The following is a 16,960-nucleotide window of genomic DNA, read 5'->3' as shown; positions in this document are numbered from 1 at the left end:
AAAAATTGAAATTGAATGAGAGAATTTTATTGTTACTATAAAGTTTAAAGAGCTCAACTAATCTGGCTTGATTTTTTTTTGTTTTCTTGCCACCTCGGCACACCCCATCCCCATCTGAAAGGCCCTATGCCATCCCTCTGCCAAATTGTTTTTCTGTCTTCCGTTTTTTGCGTTTTTGAACTGGTGCTAGAGTGAAAAAGGGAATATCCCAACCCCTCTACGTCCTCGGGCGATAGTTTTGACCCAAAACTATTCAAAATAATCGAAATAATCAAATAAGGGGGACTCATCACTTTGGTCAGAAATATCAGAGCACAAGGCAGTCATGCCGACTTCAAAGTCGAGCTCAGGTATCAGTGCCATGGCAACAAATGACTTTGAAGCATGCGTGTTTTTTTATCTTCTGGGTACACTGATGTTAATACAATCTCTTGAACTTTGCGCCAATTGGCCTGACCACAAAAAAGCATACTTTTTTAGTCAATCAATTGAAAATCTTCTGAAAAGCGTTAATTGAAGCCTTTTCAAAATCTACTAAAACCTGTGAGAGTCAAGTCCTGGGTTCATTTCTTTCAATTGTCTGAAGGCCCAAATAAACCAAGCAAACCAATGGAACGTTTGATCGTTAAACACAGCATGAATTGTAAAAATGTCATAAAATAACGCGCGACGTGCTATAAAATTCCCATCTGCATGCCAGACTGTGTTGCTTTCCAAAGTTTCTAATTTCTCGACGGTGGCAAGTGTTATCATTCGATCTTTGTCATTCAACCGTGAATCAAAAAGGAGGAAATTATTTCCCCTCAGGGTCTTGCTCAACTCCACAGCACGGCAATATTTTCTGTTGAGTGGGGGCGTAATTAGTTGCTCGTTGTCGCTGAACGGTTCTGGTGAGTGAATTGTACCTAGGTACGTTAACAATAGTATGGAGGCTAATATCCCCAGCGTTTTCCTTGTAAATGATCCTCGGAGGCTCTAATGTTGTTTTCCCTTTCTGTTTGATAGCACTTTCAACCCTGAAGTTTCATAGTTCGATAAACCGATTGAGGGGTTATACATTTTTTCCACTGCATTTGGTCAGTTTTCCCCCCACAGAAAGACACGCCTTGCAGTCATGGCAATTTAATGTTTTAAAACAATTTAAAGTTCGAAAAATTTTAGTTTTGAAAGTTTAGGCTCGCGCACATGTCAAAATTTTGAACATTTTACTCACTTTTTCACTTCTTCCCCGCATGGAAATTTTTTCTGGCCATGTTTTCCAGATGCGCCGATTGTTTCTTCTGCGACGGTTAGAAAAGAACCTGTACATGGTCTCTTCATACTTCTCCAGCTGGATTTATCAGTTATTTTGTTGTAGCGATTTAGATTGATAGTTTCTCAATCTATGACAAGGTGCTGTTTTCCTGGCTCGCTTATGACAAAAGTTAAGTGCATATTGGCATCAGTAAATTGAAAGATTTGCCAGGAAAAATTGAAACGAATGAATCAAAACAAGTGTGATTTAGATGCTGCTAACGCTTAAATACTTTTATCTTTACTGGTATATCATTTTAACTTGTTAATTATTTCAAAACTGGTGCTAAATTGAAAGATGTGATCGCTCGTTGAATTTTAATCATCCCTCAACCACAGCAAGGCTTTTTGTGCTCTATACACATCGTTTTTTAATCCCCAAATAGCAATTAACGTGCTGCTAATTGACGCTTGCTATGATTTCACGCTTGCGACGAATTGTTGCCTCACGCCAAGAAAGGGTACGTTTACAAGCTAACTAAGTTTTACGTTATCAGTGCGTTAAATATTTTTTGTACCAGCTCGTTGAGGTGTTTGTCGCAAATTCAGACGGTCGAACGAAGATTAAAGTCGAACAAAAACGAATCATGGGTCGAACAGGTTCGATTTATGAGTTGAACAGGGTCGATAGAGTAGAACAGGGTCGAATCATGAGTTGAACAGGGGTAAAACATGGGTCGAACAGGGTCGAATTTTGAAATGAACAGGGTCGATAGAAGCTCGATTTTTGTTGAGCTTTATTTTCTTTTGCCATTGTGGCTTCATGTTAGAAAAACTGTGAATTAGCGACTACAATGAAAAAAGTTAAGCTTGACAAGTTTTTTGTTTCGACATTCGTAACAAAAGTAATGGAAAATTTGTAGCCGAGTGTTTTTTTGTCTTTAGTCAAATTTCGGCTGTGTAACTAGTCTTTTTTGACGAAGTTTTTTCTAACAATCAATAGATAAAATTGTCCTAAAATTAAATTTGAAATGATTTGTCACCTTTGATCATTTTTCATAAGAATATGGGGGTTTGAAGATTGCCATTTTGGCCAAGTTGGGACAATAAACGCGCAATGTATTTCGCCAGTTTAACGCGTAAGCGGAGATGTAATTCATCTTGAAAATGTTTTAAGTTGGTTGAAGGAAGTTTATTTGCCATAATTGATTTATTAAAAGGAGCGAAATTTATCACTTTGTTTTAAATATGGCGTGTGTGGGGGATGATTCCATAGACCTTAAAAGGCAGTCGAAACATTCAGTTTTTCGCCCTGATACGAACAGTCTTGTTCATGTTTGGATACAAATGTCCACCTTATGCGTGTACAACACTGCTTTCACTTGTTTAAAATAATGAACGTTGTGAAGACTCTTATAGAAACCTTGTTAATTTTTTTTCTTTTTTTAAAGGAAAAAGTCTTTAAGTTTTAATGCACTTAGGTATAATGCACTTTTGAAGTTCAATTGAACTCATCTGCTTAAAGTGACGTTAATATCGCTCTCCAAATGCGAACGTGGAAATGGCGCGAAAAAAAAACGAACGATTTATAGTTTCGAAAGTGAAATTTATTTTTAAGATTCATCAGCGGAATAAAAACTTTACCTACTGATCCAAGTTTCTCAAGTTGGGTTCATGTTATCAGAAAGCTCCCATCATAAATTGTTTTAGAAATTCAATGAGCGCAAAGGGTTTTTTTTTGAATTTGAAAGTTGAGATTTTTTCGAGAAAGTCAGTTGTTGACTAAAAGTTGTTGACGATCAAATCAAGTTGTTTGATTTTTGAATTGTTTTTCTCTAAATGGTTTAAGTTTATCAAAAAAGTTCTAATAATAAACAGTATTTGAAAATCAAAGAGCTTCAACCATGCTTATAACATTGCTGAAAAAAAACCTTTCGGATTAAGCCAACCTATCTTGGAGCTGCCATTTCAGATGTCTCAAAAATGCAGCTGTACAAATTTTTTCACTCAATGGTCCCACTATGTAAAAGCAAAGCAAACGTTATGTACAAAGACAGGGTTTTGTACTAGGAAGTTGAGACTGAGGATGTATATGAAGCTCTCAAGCCGATAAGGGATCAGGTAGTTTGTAATTCATATCCGAAAGATCTTATTCTTTACAGTATTGATAACAGAAAAACGCAACTGAATACGGCGGATGATCTGAACGGGAAAATAGTTTCAGAAGCTGTTCTTCTGAACCCAAAAGCGACTTTAATCGCTTTTTTACGCAAAAGCGACGTACACTAAATAAAGTGCAAGTAATGTTTCTAAAAGTGTTAAAAAATGCGTCACCATCATAAGTTTAAAACTGCGGAAATACAACAAAAGACTTTTCGAGAGCCAGTAAAAACCACTACAAGTACGACTTATTCCTTATCGATAAATGAAGTCGAAACAAAATTTATTTGTTTTTGATAAAACAGTTTTCTCTTCAAAATGGCATAATTTCTGTGGTAATTGTGCATTTTAAAAATCAAAACGGGGTCAAACTTTGCTTTACATCTGACTATAAACGTACTGTTCAGAAAACGAAAATTGTTCGTGAAATAACAAATGAAGGTAATTTAGATGAAACTATGGAATCGGGTAGAAAAAAACTTTCGTACCTACCGCAACGCACAATTTTGAGGCTATCAGTGATGAGAAATGTCATCAAAAGAAGCAAACTAATCGTTCTCATTAATGTTCAGAGTCTGATAGTTCTGAGAGCTCTGATTACGAAAACGAATGTTTTTTTTTCATATTTCAGATTCCAGAAACTTTCAATCTGGCGAAGTGATAGTTGATGAAGAAGATATTTTGGATTGGGATGCCCCTGTCAAAAAGAAAATATTCAAGAAAAGTCCCTTTGTACAATTCAAAGCTGAAGAAATTGATTGCGAACAACCAAAAAAACTCGAAACTGATGTAACAGAAGCAACCGTATTGAAGTGTCTTCCGGTGACTTCGATAACAATTTTCGATAACAAGCTTGCTTCAGAATTGATGAAACTGCTAAGAGATAAGAATCCAGATAATTTTTTAACAATCTTCATTGAAAACAAACTTAATTTAATATGCTGAAGAATTGTCTCTCATAAATGTAATAGCTGATGTGTCCTAATTTGATAACTAAAGTGTTAATGAAATAACTTTTAATGATGTAACACTTGATGTAAAAACTAATACGCACTGACTTCATTTTTAAACGAGTGGATAACTTATAGTTAACTGTATTTCGATTTTTTTCATGGTTTTTTTCTTTTTAAAAACTTGAATTAAAAGCAGAGCACAGTTTTGAGTGTATCGATATGAGCCGCTCATCAACGGTTTACTTCTCATAAAGGTGGAACAAACAGGAAAAAACCAAGCCAGCAACATACACAATGTTGATCTTGTTATCTTGTCTTTGAGTTTTACCCGATGAGTGAGCGAACATTTGCGACGTTATGAAAAAAACTTGCTCTCGCGTAATATTGCTTATGGTTTCGGGGTTTCGGATAAAATCAGGCCCACTCATGTTCTTTTTTTCGGGCCCCCAAAAACAAGTTTTTTTTTGCATAATTGTATGGATTCAGAGGGGCTCATATGGTCCAAAAACTTACTACTTCCCAAGCAATAAGTGTAAGTTTAGGAAAATGACTCATTTACAAAAACTTTATATTTGTTCGGCCGATAAAGAATGTAGTAAATTTAAATGGTAAGCGGTAGTCTGTGGGTTGTGAAATGGTCAAATCTTTGACTGAGGGGTGCATCCAGCTAAAAAAAAATCCCTCACTGAAGAAACTAGATAAGGGTTGCACTTTTAATTTTTATTTCAACAAAAATCAACATCAACTCTCTGATTTTCAAGATTCTTTCATCATAGACTTTTTTTGCCAAAACCAACCCAATTTGAGAACACTGGATCAATAGATAATTATTTTGGCCCTTTTCCCCCCTCTACGAAATTTTACAAGTAAGCTTAATGTTCACTTGCCCAATTGAAATTGAAGAAAACATGGGTTAATAGCAGAGCGCAGTTTTGAGTGCACTTGCTATGAGTCGCTCATCAACTGTTGACTTGTCAACAATGTAGAACAAACTGAAAAAATATAGGCCAGCAACGCACGCAATGATGATCTTGATGCATTTTAATTTGAATTTTACCCAACTTGAAAATTTAAATGTGGAACAAACTGAGAAAAAACTAAGCCAGCAACGAACACAATGTTGATCATGTTATCTTGTTTATGAATTTTACCCGATGAGAGAGCAAACATTTGTAGCTTTATGATAAAACTTTGTTCTCGGGTGATATTGATTATTGTTTCGGGGTTACGGATAAAACCAGGCTCACACTGGTTCTTTTTCCGCGCCCCGAAAACAGATTTCGTTAATTTTTTACATAAATGTATGGATTAAGAGGGACTCATATGGTACATAATCTTAATACTTCCCAAGCAAAAAGTGTAAGTTGAGTGTAAAGCAAAAAAGGTAAGTGTATTTCTTTGGGGGACAAAAAATGTCGTAAAAATAAACAGTAAGCGGTAGTCTATGGGTGACGAAATGGTCAATATTTCACTGAGGGAGGGCATTCAGCTACAAAAAATTTTAATTTAAAAAGACACCAACCAGCATCATATCTCCAATTTTAAGATTTTTACATCTTGGACTTTTTGTTGCCAAAACCAACCCACTTTGAGAACACTGGATCAAATAGATATATATTTTGGCTCTTTTTCTTCCCCCAACCTGCGAAACCTGTAAAATCTCAAATCACAACGTCCGATTGCTATAAAAAACGGCATGCAGACTAATTGGGCCATTGCAAACATATTTGGTCTGCATAGTTTGTCTTGTAAAATCCCCTCTCTACACCATAAAATTGACGCTTGTGTGAGGTGGAGGGGCACTCTTTTTTAGTTGTCCTACAAAATATTATGGCTTATTGCGTGATGTTACGATGTGATGTATGAAGAACAAATGTCTTCACAATACTTAAGTTTTAAATGTTCAACTTGCAAAAAATTTTACAAGGAAAAAACTCATGTGGATGGGGGGGGGGGTGGAAAAGAGCCCTGAATTTGATTTTTTGATTTTTCAATTTCTTATTATAAAAATCACCTTGGAGCCCTTTCAAATTGAAATATAATATTTGGTTGACAGATTTTCATTTAGCTAACCCAACCAGAGAAAAGTAGGTCAATAAGTAAAATTGTTACCCTGCTGGTAATGCCAAGAAGCATCATCCTTCCAGCTTAAAAATATTTCACGTTTTCACGCGTCATTTCTTTTTTTTGTAATTGGAAAGCGTAGTTAGCCAGTGATATTAGAATAGTTGGCAGATTCAAAATTCAACGCTGGACAGCTGTTTTATACTTCAAACAGTAGTAAGAGTTTATTTCAAAGCCAAATTTTTGGACAAAAAAGCGTAAGCTTTGAATAGCTTCCCTCTGGCAGAATAAGATGTTTATAAACTATCTTAATAGCATTCAAAAATAATAGCAAATTACAGGATTATATTATGCATTATAGTTCTCAGGTTGAATAACTGCAGTTCTCTAACAGTTCTTAAAACTGCCACCTATGGTGATATTGTTCCAATTAGCAGGTGCTCAGTATTTCAGCAAACCGATCATTTAGCATGCTCAAAATTACTAGCAAGTCGTCAGAACGGGGGTTGCTGTCATGCTGAAGTGACCGAATATTGTAAAAACTTTCATCAATCAATCAATCAAAATAGTTAGACGTTCCTAATTGCTAAACACTAAATAACTTTTGCACAAAACTGAAACCATTTATTACAGAAAAAAAAATGTAGCACCCCTGCAGAATTTTATCTAACGATTCCTGGAGATATACAATCAATTTGTTCTAACTTTTTTTTTTACAAAATTTGGTTGTAGGTTTTTTCTACTACTCGAATTCAATTACGCAATACTTGAAAAGTCATGTACTTATTTATGGCAAGAAAAATAAAAATTTGAACTGTAGGTGGGGAATGGAAAGGAAGCTTTTTTTTCTAATCGATCTGTATTCATTTTAATGGCCAGGATTTTTTCATTTTTTGAATATTCAATTCTGATTGGCTGAAGTTAACTGAAAAATACATTTCCAAAATTCGGTCCTTCCTTCACGAGGAATGCCACCAGCTTAAATTCTAACTCAACTCTCGGGATACGCAAGTAGCAACCACTTGCTCCACTACGTTTATACTAGAAAAAAAGTAAACGCAACTATTAATTAAAAAACTGAATTACATACATCAAAATCATTTTCAATTTCAAAAGAGTGGTACCTACAGACTTAGTATTATTTAAGACTTTTCTTCATCACATTTAAAAAACTTTCTGGTTCAAAAAATTGAAAAACAACCTAACACTTTCAATTCTGAAACAAAGTATCTTTTTGATTTAGTGCTGTAAGCTTAATTTATTTTAGTTTTTTTGTGACACTGTACACAAAAACTCACTTTGGCTAGCATCATCGAAAATTCTAATATATACGTAATCACAATTAGATTCTGGTAAATCAACTCCAAGCTTTTTCCTTTTCCCACCCTCCTCAAAGCAGTAAAAATTCGATAAAATTAGTAATTTAGAAAAAAGGAAGTGCGTAATTGAAAAAATGGCTGTTCGCTAGCACAAACAATCGGATAACGCAAACAATAATTTTACTTGTAAAATTTGCAGTTGGTGGGAAAGACAAAAAAAATCCGAACTCCATTTTTCTCGCATCTGAATCAAGTTTTCAGTGGCTTGAAAGTTATCTTTTTTGAAACTTCAAATGCTCAAAAATTCACATATGGCCAAGTTTGTGGTTTCACTTACAGACTAAAAACTTCACGCTTAAAAGCTTTTGTGAAATTTTAAAATATCCTATATAATGTTTGCTTGCTTTACTGCATTTCTTCAGTATACACGCGGCACGAAAGTTACTGTGCGCTTAATTGTTTTCCTGCAAATTAGACTAATTCTGTTTTTGACCAAAGACAGCGTCTTTATCGTCTGTCAATCAATTAAGCGTCGGTTTCATTATATAGGTCTGCTAAAAGGCCCATTTTTCAGTGTTTATGTTTAAATATTGGTCTGCTAAAAGATCATCCCAACTCACTTCTTGTTGAACAAACTCAATACCAACGCGACCACTGCGTCTTTTGCGTATGTCAAACAAATTAGATGACAAAAAATGCGTTTTTGGCGCACGCTTTTGTTCAAAATAACTGAACAGTTGTCTATACGACGCTTCGAAAAGTGAGACCTCTTCTGCCGAAAACAAATTTAAAAAACGAGTTCATTTTGAAAATTGGCAACGATGATTGATGATAGACAGAGTCAATCAGACTTTTGAGAGCAACCTTATTTTGAACTCTCCGCTTAACATGGAAATCAATGTTCATAAATTTCAATTCAACTTTTTCAAATTTCTCGCGATCACTCAAAACAAATTTTGTGTAGACTGAATTGGTACATATATTCAATCAACTTACTGCTCGTTTGCTTTTAATTTCAGAGTAACTATCAAAACACGAGATGACGCAGTACTAAACAATAGATTTCAATTGTAAACAAACGAATTGCAAATAATGAGCCACACATGAATAGTCTTCTAGAAGTTCAACTGAACGCAGTTTAAGAATTGGAATTGAGCTAAAGCGGGAATGGAATCAAAAGTTAAACCACAAAAACTCATATTTGACGTGAACGAAATTTTAGACTTTGAGTCGGACTAAAATTGTATTACCTACGACTATTTACGAAGAAGTACGACTAATTAACAATTGAATGGTAAGTGATAAAAGATACATTTTTGACGGATGTTTAAATACCCTGTCGAATACCTGTCGTTTTCGGTTTCAATTGAACTCAGCAAATACAACACAAAGAGAATATAATATATATTATAATGTTTTTATCGGCAACATGCCTAGTTTTTTTATAAACAAACAAATGAACTTCTCTTTCTGAAAAAGAGTTCTTGAAATACTGCAATTGTTATTCAGAGATAGAATAACGTGTCCGCCAACATGGTAGTTGGTTCCATGTTCGACAGACTATCTCCGCACATGGCCGCTAGTTTGTGCGCATATTGGCACACTGCTGGTACTCGGATTGCACCGGTCCAATTGTAGTACAAGTGGGACAGATGGAAGGCCAGATCCATGAGTTTCCCGTTGTCCAAGCGGAAGGGAGTATCGTCGAAGAGCACGTTGTAATGAGTCGGGGTGACCGTACCTTGTCGCGAGGAAGTAGGTGCCAGAAAGAAATCAAATCTGTTTTCTTTCGTCAGTGTGTCGAACACAACAGTGCCTGTAAAGCAAGACTTTAACTTCCATTTCACTGGAAATCAGGTGCGGATCTCTAGGATTATCTCGAGGTGCGCTCCCCAACTTATATAACCCAAGAAAGCGGTTGTTTTTATTTCGGGTTACAGCCGATCAGGTGCGAGCAATTTTCTTTGAAACATAGCCGACAGAGTTGGAAAAAAGTCAATGAACGCAAGGTCAAATTTCAAACAAAAATATATGGTTCTATTGCTCGTTGAATTTTAAGATCAATTTCTGATCGATAATTTTTCGATCAAATTAACTCCATTTGAGAAAACTGGATCAATAGGTATAAATTTTACTCCGCATGGAAATCTGAAAATAGAAATTGTGAATTTTACGCTGCTATTCGATAAACGAGTTTGCTTTGCTTTAAACAAAGGAAATGAACTGAACTTAAAAAACCAAACCGCAAAACAAAATCATGACCTATATAAGAGTCTTCATTCGTTCATCGAATAACATTTCCATGTTTGTACATTTGGGCCGAATAAGTTAACATAGCCAACAGACTGCTGGAATTTCAAAATAAAAATTAGATGACCTTAAAGCTCTTTGAATTTCAAGATTAATTTATGCTTAGCACTTTTTTGGTAAATTGAAATTCCGAGATTTTTTGTTAACACAATGCAGAAAATGAAGACGGATTATGGCGGTCCCGAGTCACTAACCTGGCATGGGATTTTGCAAATCTCCACGATTTCCAGCACTGAAAAATCGTTGCATTATACGCTTCGAAACAATGACATAGCAAAGCTTTGTGGTTTCTGCAATTCCTAGAGATCCCAAAACAGTCTGAACTGATTCCACCTCCGTGTTCATTACACGGCCAAGTTGACCTTCGCCTACTCCGTCTCTGAACATGACGATGTACTTCGGGTACTTTCCCTCGTTGTTTTCTTTGAAGCGGTTTAGGACAGCTGTTATAGCAGGTTGCAATACATGCACATCTTCTTCGTTGTTCATGTAGGCTCTCGAGTAGTATCTAGAAAGTGTATTGTTGAGTGACCCCACGACTCCAACTGATGACTTGCTCTTGTTCTTTCCAGCATGGTACACGTCCATTCCAATCACCATCAGGCCCGGTAACTGGAAGTCGGTGACCCAGGGCTCTCCACCGAGTTTAGCATTGATCTGCATGGCTAGCTTAGACACCACAGACATCAGACCTGCAACCAATCATCATCGCAATCACGAAAGAACTTAGATTAGTCTCATTCAATCACTGATCGACTATACCTGCAGGTTTCGAAAGCGTTTTCATCAGCACACATTGACTGGGCACGGGCTGCTCCACATAGCAGACTCTCTTGATAGCGTTGTACCTTAGATATAAAGAAAAAAAATTAATTCAGTAGTAAACCATAACTCAACCTAAATATCGCTTTCATAAAAACTAACTGCGTTCTTTACCACTAAAAAATCTTCACTGAATTTATCTTGCCTGGATAATTAGCTAAATTATGAAATTCAACTTTGTTAAAAAAACATCAACCAACCGGTCAGCTCGATTGTCGGGCAATACAAATATTGCGAGTTTCATTTGACCGTTTGCCTGTTTTTGGGTCTCCTTCAGAGCCTGTATCCAATCCTCACTTCTAGGAGACTTCACCAAAACTGCATTGCATTGTCCAAACTGCATGCCAAACCCATTTCCTGCCTGGTGCAATTTATCGTTCAGTGTGCCGGCAATTTGCTCGTTTTGTTTGACATAGAAGACTGCATAGTCTCCTACACTTACGGGGTTCCTGAATCTGCAGCTTTTCAGTACGGTTCCAAAATCAGCCGCGTTTTTATTATAGTCGCAAAGAGCGCTGAAGTGGATGTTCGGCGAGTTCAATCGACGACCTAAAGGAATCATGTCGTTCAAGTTGAGTAAAATATTCATTTGCATTTAAGAAACAGACTTTCAAGGAAGTGTATCCAGACTCTTTTTCTACGAAACTCGATTTTACTGGACCGAGATATTCATAATATCACCACGCCTTTTAAGAGCCGTTTTCATTTTCGATATGGAGGGCTTTCAACACCATTCAAAATATGGTGGTGGGTAGTTTCACGATTCAGATTATTGAAACCATTTGGTTCAAAACGGTGCTTTATTAACCAATTACACTCCACTCAAAATTTATCTTTTCAGGTCGATTTTTCCGACAAAAAAACTGCTGCCAATCGCAGGTTTCAACACTCGCAGACAACCTTTGTCTCATTTTTGAACAATGTTTCTTAATTATATTTTATAACAGGCGAAGCTGAGCTTCGCACCACTTGCAATACAACTACATCGATCAAAATGGATGAAGATAGCTGTGAAAACAAAACATGTACAAGCAAAAACAATGCAAAATCAGCATCGGAAAAAAACTAACCAAGCTGCAAATACCAGAGCGGAATCTATTCAAGTCGAAGTTTTTCTTCAAATTCGAAACTAAGAGAACAATAAGTCCCTTTTCCCCTCAGAACACACACACGCACACAAAAACTTATTTCGCGCAACAAACGACGCAAAAAGAGGCCACTAAGCTGATAAAAATAAGCAGAAGCCGATTAAGCCGAAAAAAAATGTAAACACAGAGAAGCTTCGCTTGTAAAATACTTTCAAGAACACGGCAAAAAGCATTAAGTGCAATAAGAAAAAGAAATAAGCCTCGAATAAGTAAAAATTCGGAGGTCTCGGATTTGATCTGCGATCTAGAGGTTTTGAGTCTCTGGCACTAAGCCACGCACGCTTAATACGTCACAAACACTAGCCAAAACACTAGCAGCGAACAGATGCTATGAAATTTCCAATGCTAGATCCTGATTATAGCAAAAATGCTACTAAATAAGTGAACACTTTAGACTTTCAATGAACACTTTTATTTGCGAGCTCGGTTGGAAAAAAAGAAGATCGTACTCTAATACACTACGCTGACGGCTAGTGTAAACAGCGGAGAGAAGCATAAAAACTGTTTTCATTGAAACGACCAAAATTTAGGCCACTAGGCCTAATAAATTTGGACTGAATAAAGTTTTTAAGCGAAACAAAAAAAGGAAATAAATCTCAGAGATCCAAAGCACTAACAGCAACATTATAAAATTGCGGGCGGTAAAGAAACCCGATTCTGAGATGTTGCAACTAAGGCGACAAACCTAACAGACAAAGAATAGGTCGACAGTTTTATTGAAACAGAATATATTCCGTTTGAAAAAAAAAAAAACGGTTCCTGGTCAGATTCGAATCAAGTTATTTACGGGGAAAAAGTCAGTACCCGATTTCCAATAACCTTGCTGATCGCAAAGGTAATTAAGAAACAGCAATTACATGAAGATTGTAGAAACTCACTAACTTGCTAAATGAATAAAATCTAACCGTGGAATTGAATGAGGTTTTTATCAAACCGCATATTCCAGAATTGAAATTTGGAGTTGATCGTCTGATCCTGGGAAAAGCGTTTCACAAGACTCAGCAAGTTATTAGCTTTAACATCTGGAGTTTGCCTTGTATGTTCACTCATTGCTTTGGTGAACCGAAAATCAGCCCGCTGCTCGTCGGAGATGCCAGTTACATGGCACAATTCTGGTACAAGCAAAATGGGCTGTGTCATCCCTCTTCTCCTGTCTTTCTCTTTGGGCTGGGAAAGCAACAGAGGCTGCCTTGCATCCTTGATCTCGATACCGTACGCTGTCTGATAGTATCTGTGAAAAGAAAACAAGATGATTTAGACCCTCCTAATCCAGCTACAATGGTACAAATTTTTGAATCAGGTGAAAGATGAACTTCCGAACAAAAACATTGCCAACACAACAGACAATCGAAAAAAGTCAACGAACGCAAGAAACAAAAAAAATACTGGCCTGTTTTTTAAGAAAAAACTAATTTTCAAATTTCAATATGTGATAAAATTAACCCAATTTGAGAAAACTAGATCAATAGGTAAATTTTTTCTACGCTGGGAAATGAAATTCCACTTTCAAAACTAGAATTCGATCGCGTTTTTCGTGACATTTACGCTTTTACTGCTCGATAGTGGAGTTTGCCTTCTTTCAACACAACACAAGCGAGAAGACGACAAAAAGCAGTTCTAGAAAGCGCAATAGAATTAAGCCTTGAATTAGCAAAAAATCGGTAGATCTAGGCTTCGATCTGCGATTTACTACAATCAAAAGATTTTGAGTCTCACGCACTAACCACTCAGCCATGCACGCTCAACTACCGACAAACACTAGTCACGAATGAAGCAGCTACATACGCTAATAAATTGCCAATGCAATTCAGCAAAAGTGGTACTAAATACAAACAGACACAATTTTGCAAGCACCAACACTTCTCATATATCAGGGCAAAGCCCTGAATTTTCTGACTACACTTAGGGCCAATGAAAATTGAATAATTGACAAGATACATGAGAATTATTTTTTATTTCTTCATTTTATTCCTTCACGCTGTGTAAAATAAAAGGGGTGTAAAATACTAAGGGTGTGTTTAGCTTCTCGTATTTTATAATAGAATTAAATTGTTGGCCTCAATTCAATTTGGAACGCATTATTTCTCTTTTTACGCGTGTTATAAGTACGCAATAAATCGCACTTTAATTATCCAAAATTGGCCAAATTAGCAATTTTCCATCGCCCGTAACTTAACAAAAAATAATCACAGGTGAAATTTCTTTTTAAATTTGAGCTTAGGATAACAATCTCTCAGATGCAATAAATAAAATTCCTCCCAAAAACGCTTAGTTAACAAGTCGAAAATTGACGAAATAAAAACCACACCAAGCATAGATATTCCGCACTTTCTCCGAAAGTCCGAACAATAATTTGAAATACACGGAACTGAAGGCATTCGCACTATTTTTGCATGTAACAAATTGAAAAACATAAAACCACATTATGAATAAATTATGTATTTCAAAAAATTGTGATATTATTAGTTAGAAAATTTCTGAAATCAATTTTTTATTATTGTTATGTTGTTTGAAACAAAAAGCTTTTTTCGGTTCATTTGGCATATTAAAAATGCATCAACTATGTTAACTTATTACTAATCGAATGTCAAAGCACATGCTATCAAAAAGCTGTTAAGGTGCCCCAAAAGTGGCACCAATATTTTCTACTTCGGTTAGAAAAAAACGAAGTTTCTTATTAATACACGCTGCTGCTAGTGTAACAAAGGAAATCAAACAAATTGAAAAAGAAATCAAAAATCAAACTGCGAAATAGTAAATTTGAGCCTGAACAAATGTTAGACTTATTCATGACCTTTATTAGAGTTTCCACTGCGCTCATCGACTCTTAAAAATATGGTTTGACACAGAGGCGAAGCGGAGCTTGCACCATTTGCGATACCACAAAAACTGAACTCAAGCTAGCCGACAGAAAAGAAGTACAATGAAAACGGAAAAATTTTCGAAGAAAACACAACTAAAAAAAACTGTTATTTTGCGATAAACACATTTGACTGGGTTTCGTCAAAATTCAGACACAATTTTACAAAAAAAGAACTGAAATTCTCTTTTGAGATTTTCAAGGCAAGGCGGAGGAAAGCCTACAAATTATGGTTCCCTCGAACGACAAAATCATTTAGGCCGAGAATTTTTTCCAAGCGACAAAAAATTAAAAACGAAAATATACGAGGTCAAGGCTAGTAGAATTACAAATTGCAGGAGTAAAAAGCAACTACAATGAAAACTGCATTTAGCAAAAAAATCTAAGATTCTAAAATTCTATGAGCACACAGCCGACAATTTTAATTGAAACAGAAAATTTCTATTTGAAAAAAAAAACAGGTCATGATCACATTCAAACCTAGGACCTTTGCCATCCCAGGCGTTTTGTTGCCTCCAGACGCTTAGAAGTTTGTGTCGGAGACGCCTCAAAATCTGAATTCCTTATGAACCAAGATACCAAGTGATTCTGTTAAAAAAGTTATTAACCCGAAAAAATTATTTTTCTGATTCGATTGATAACGCTAGCTAATCGCAAGCGTAAAAATAACATACGTTTGTTCTTCAGTATAAATTTGTGATACTATCATTTTAAAATTAAATCATTTCTTTTCTGATCAAATTGCGCTCATGTTAAACAGTTACTTAAACTTATAATCAGGCGTCTATTGATATTTAGCTAATGACTTACGAGCTAAACGAAACCTTCTCGCCGCGTTTTTCGAATTCATCCATAGGAGATGCATCAAAATTGATATCATCGACCCTGTGTCGCTTTTGATTGTAGGGCGTGTACACAATTCGTCCAACTATCTTGTTTACCGCTTGTTTCTGAAATGCGTCTGTGTTTCCTTGACTGCTTTGATGAATTTCTAGCAACTCCTGGTACACTGTTCTTACTGCAGCAAGTTTGAAAGTTGTATCTGCCACAAGCAGAAGCCCTCCTTCATACTTGTTGACTGCAGTTGCATATCCTGGCCATAACTCATAGTTGTTTCGCAAGTCTATCTTCGACTTGGGATCGAAGTGGTGTCGTCCAAAGGGAGTGTACTCAAGCACAGCCAGACCCTTCTTCATGAGTACACCTGCGATCCTCAAGTGTTCAGTCGACCCTGCAAAAATGTCCGATCGATGTGTGCAAACTACGTGCACTACCTCTTCTCGCTTTGTAGTGAATGAAAACTCTAGCTTTCCATTCGGGTCCGTGATGAGCGATCCCGTAAATAGTGCACTGCCTCCGTCGTAGAGAATATTTCGTCCTCCTAACTTGTCCGCATTCTCCATTATGATTGCCAATCGCAGTCGTCTTCCATCAATTTGTGGACTAAAGTCCACATGATACAAGCGACCGGCAGGCTTCTCCATGTCACTCGGCGGGTATAAGGTGATTGCATTGGCCATCAAGTTGACTTGCTGTCCTCGAATGGAGTCAACGTTCAACTTCCAGTCCCCTTTGTTGAAATAACCTGAGGAAAGATTTTCTTCGTCGTGACGATTGACTCTTTGGCGTCTATCTCCACCGCCTGTCACGGCCATGTTCGCCATTCTATCAGTTAGGCCCGCTGTGTCGCGGTTTCCGTTCCCAGTTCCGTTTGTTCCTGCCACGGCGCCTCCTCTAGCTCTTGAAGTTTCTCCTCCAGCGTCAACAGCACCAGCTCCCCTGCCTCGACCACGACCAGCAGCCACATTGTCTTGACCACCAACTGGTGGTGGAACTTCACTGGGAGCAACAGCCGGAGATACTCCCCGACCACGTCCTCTACCTCGAGCTATTGGAGCTGCTCCAACAGGTTGAACCGGTTGTGACGCACTTTGTGGCGGTGGTGCTGCAGCCGGTTCTTCACTTGGAGCTACTGCTGTCCCGCGACCCCTTCCTCTCCCCCTTCCTCTACCAGCCATTTTTCAATGATTCTGAAACAACCATTTTTAGAGTAAAATTGGCATGAAAAAACGGTAACTGTTTGAGTTACAT

General features: G+C 36.9%; 2 protein-coding genes across 7 annotated transcripts in view; both read right to left on the bottom strand.

Annotated features, from left to right (window-relative positions):
- LOC134841404 (endothelial differentiation-related factor 1 homolog) overlaps window positions 1-16,960 on the bottom strand; it is a 176,569-nt gene that overhangs the window by 102,093 nt on the left and 57,516 nt on the right. The gene's annotated exons all lie outside the window — the stretch shown is intronic.
- Window positions 8,625-16,960, bottom strand: part of LOC134841401 (piwi-like protein 1) — a 48,231-nt gene continuing 39,895 nt past the window's right edge. For all 5 annotated transcript variants that reach the window (XM_063857367.1, XM_063857369.1, XM_063857365.1 and 2 more), the window contains 6 exons: window positions 15,680-16,899; window positions 12,915-13,240; window positions 11,062-11,410; window positions 10,802-10,887; window positions 10,234-10,731; window positions 8,625-9,545 (listed from right to left, as the gene is read on the bottom strand). In XM_063857367.1, coding sequence (XP_063713437.1) covers window positions 9,235-9,545; window positions 10,234-10,731; window positions 10,802-10,887; window positions 11,062-11,410; window positions 12,915-13,240; window positions 15,680-16,887 — 2,778 coding nt within the window. In that variant the 5' untranslated portion in view covers window positions 16,888-16,899 and the 3' untranslated portion in view covers window positions 8,625-9,234. The remainder of the gene's footprint in view (window positions 9,546-10,233; window positions 10,732-10,801; window positions 10,888-11,061; window positions 11,411-12,914; window positions 13,241-15,679; window positions 16,900-16,960) is intronic.

The sequence above is a fragment of the Symsagittifera roscoffensis genome, chromosome 3 (genome assembly GCF_963678635.1).
Source record: "Symsagittifera roscoffensis chromosome 3, txSymRosc1.1, whole genome shotgun sequence".
Classification (NCBI taxonomy): Eukaryota; Metazoa; Xenacoelomorpha; order Acoela; family Convolutidae; genus Symsagittifera; species Symsagittifera roscoffensis.
The sequence above is the reverse complement of the archived record's forward strand: the minus strand, read 5'-3'. Positions and strand labels throughout refer to the sequence as shown.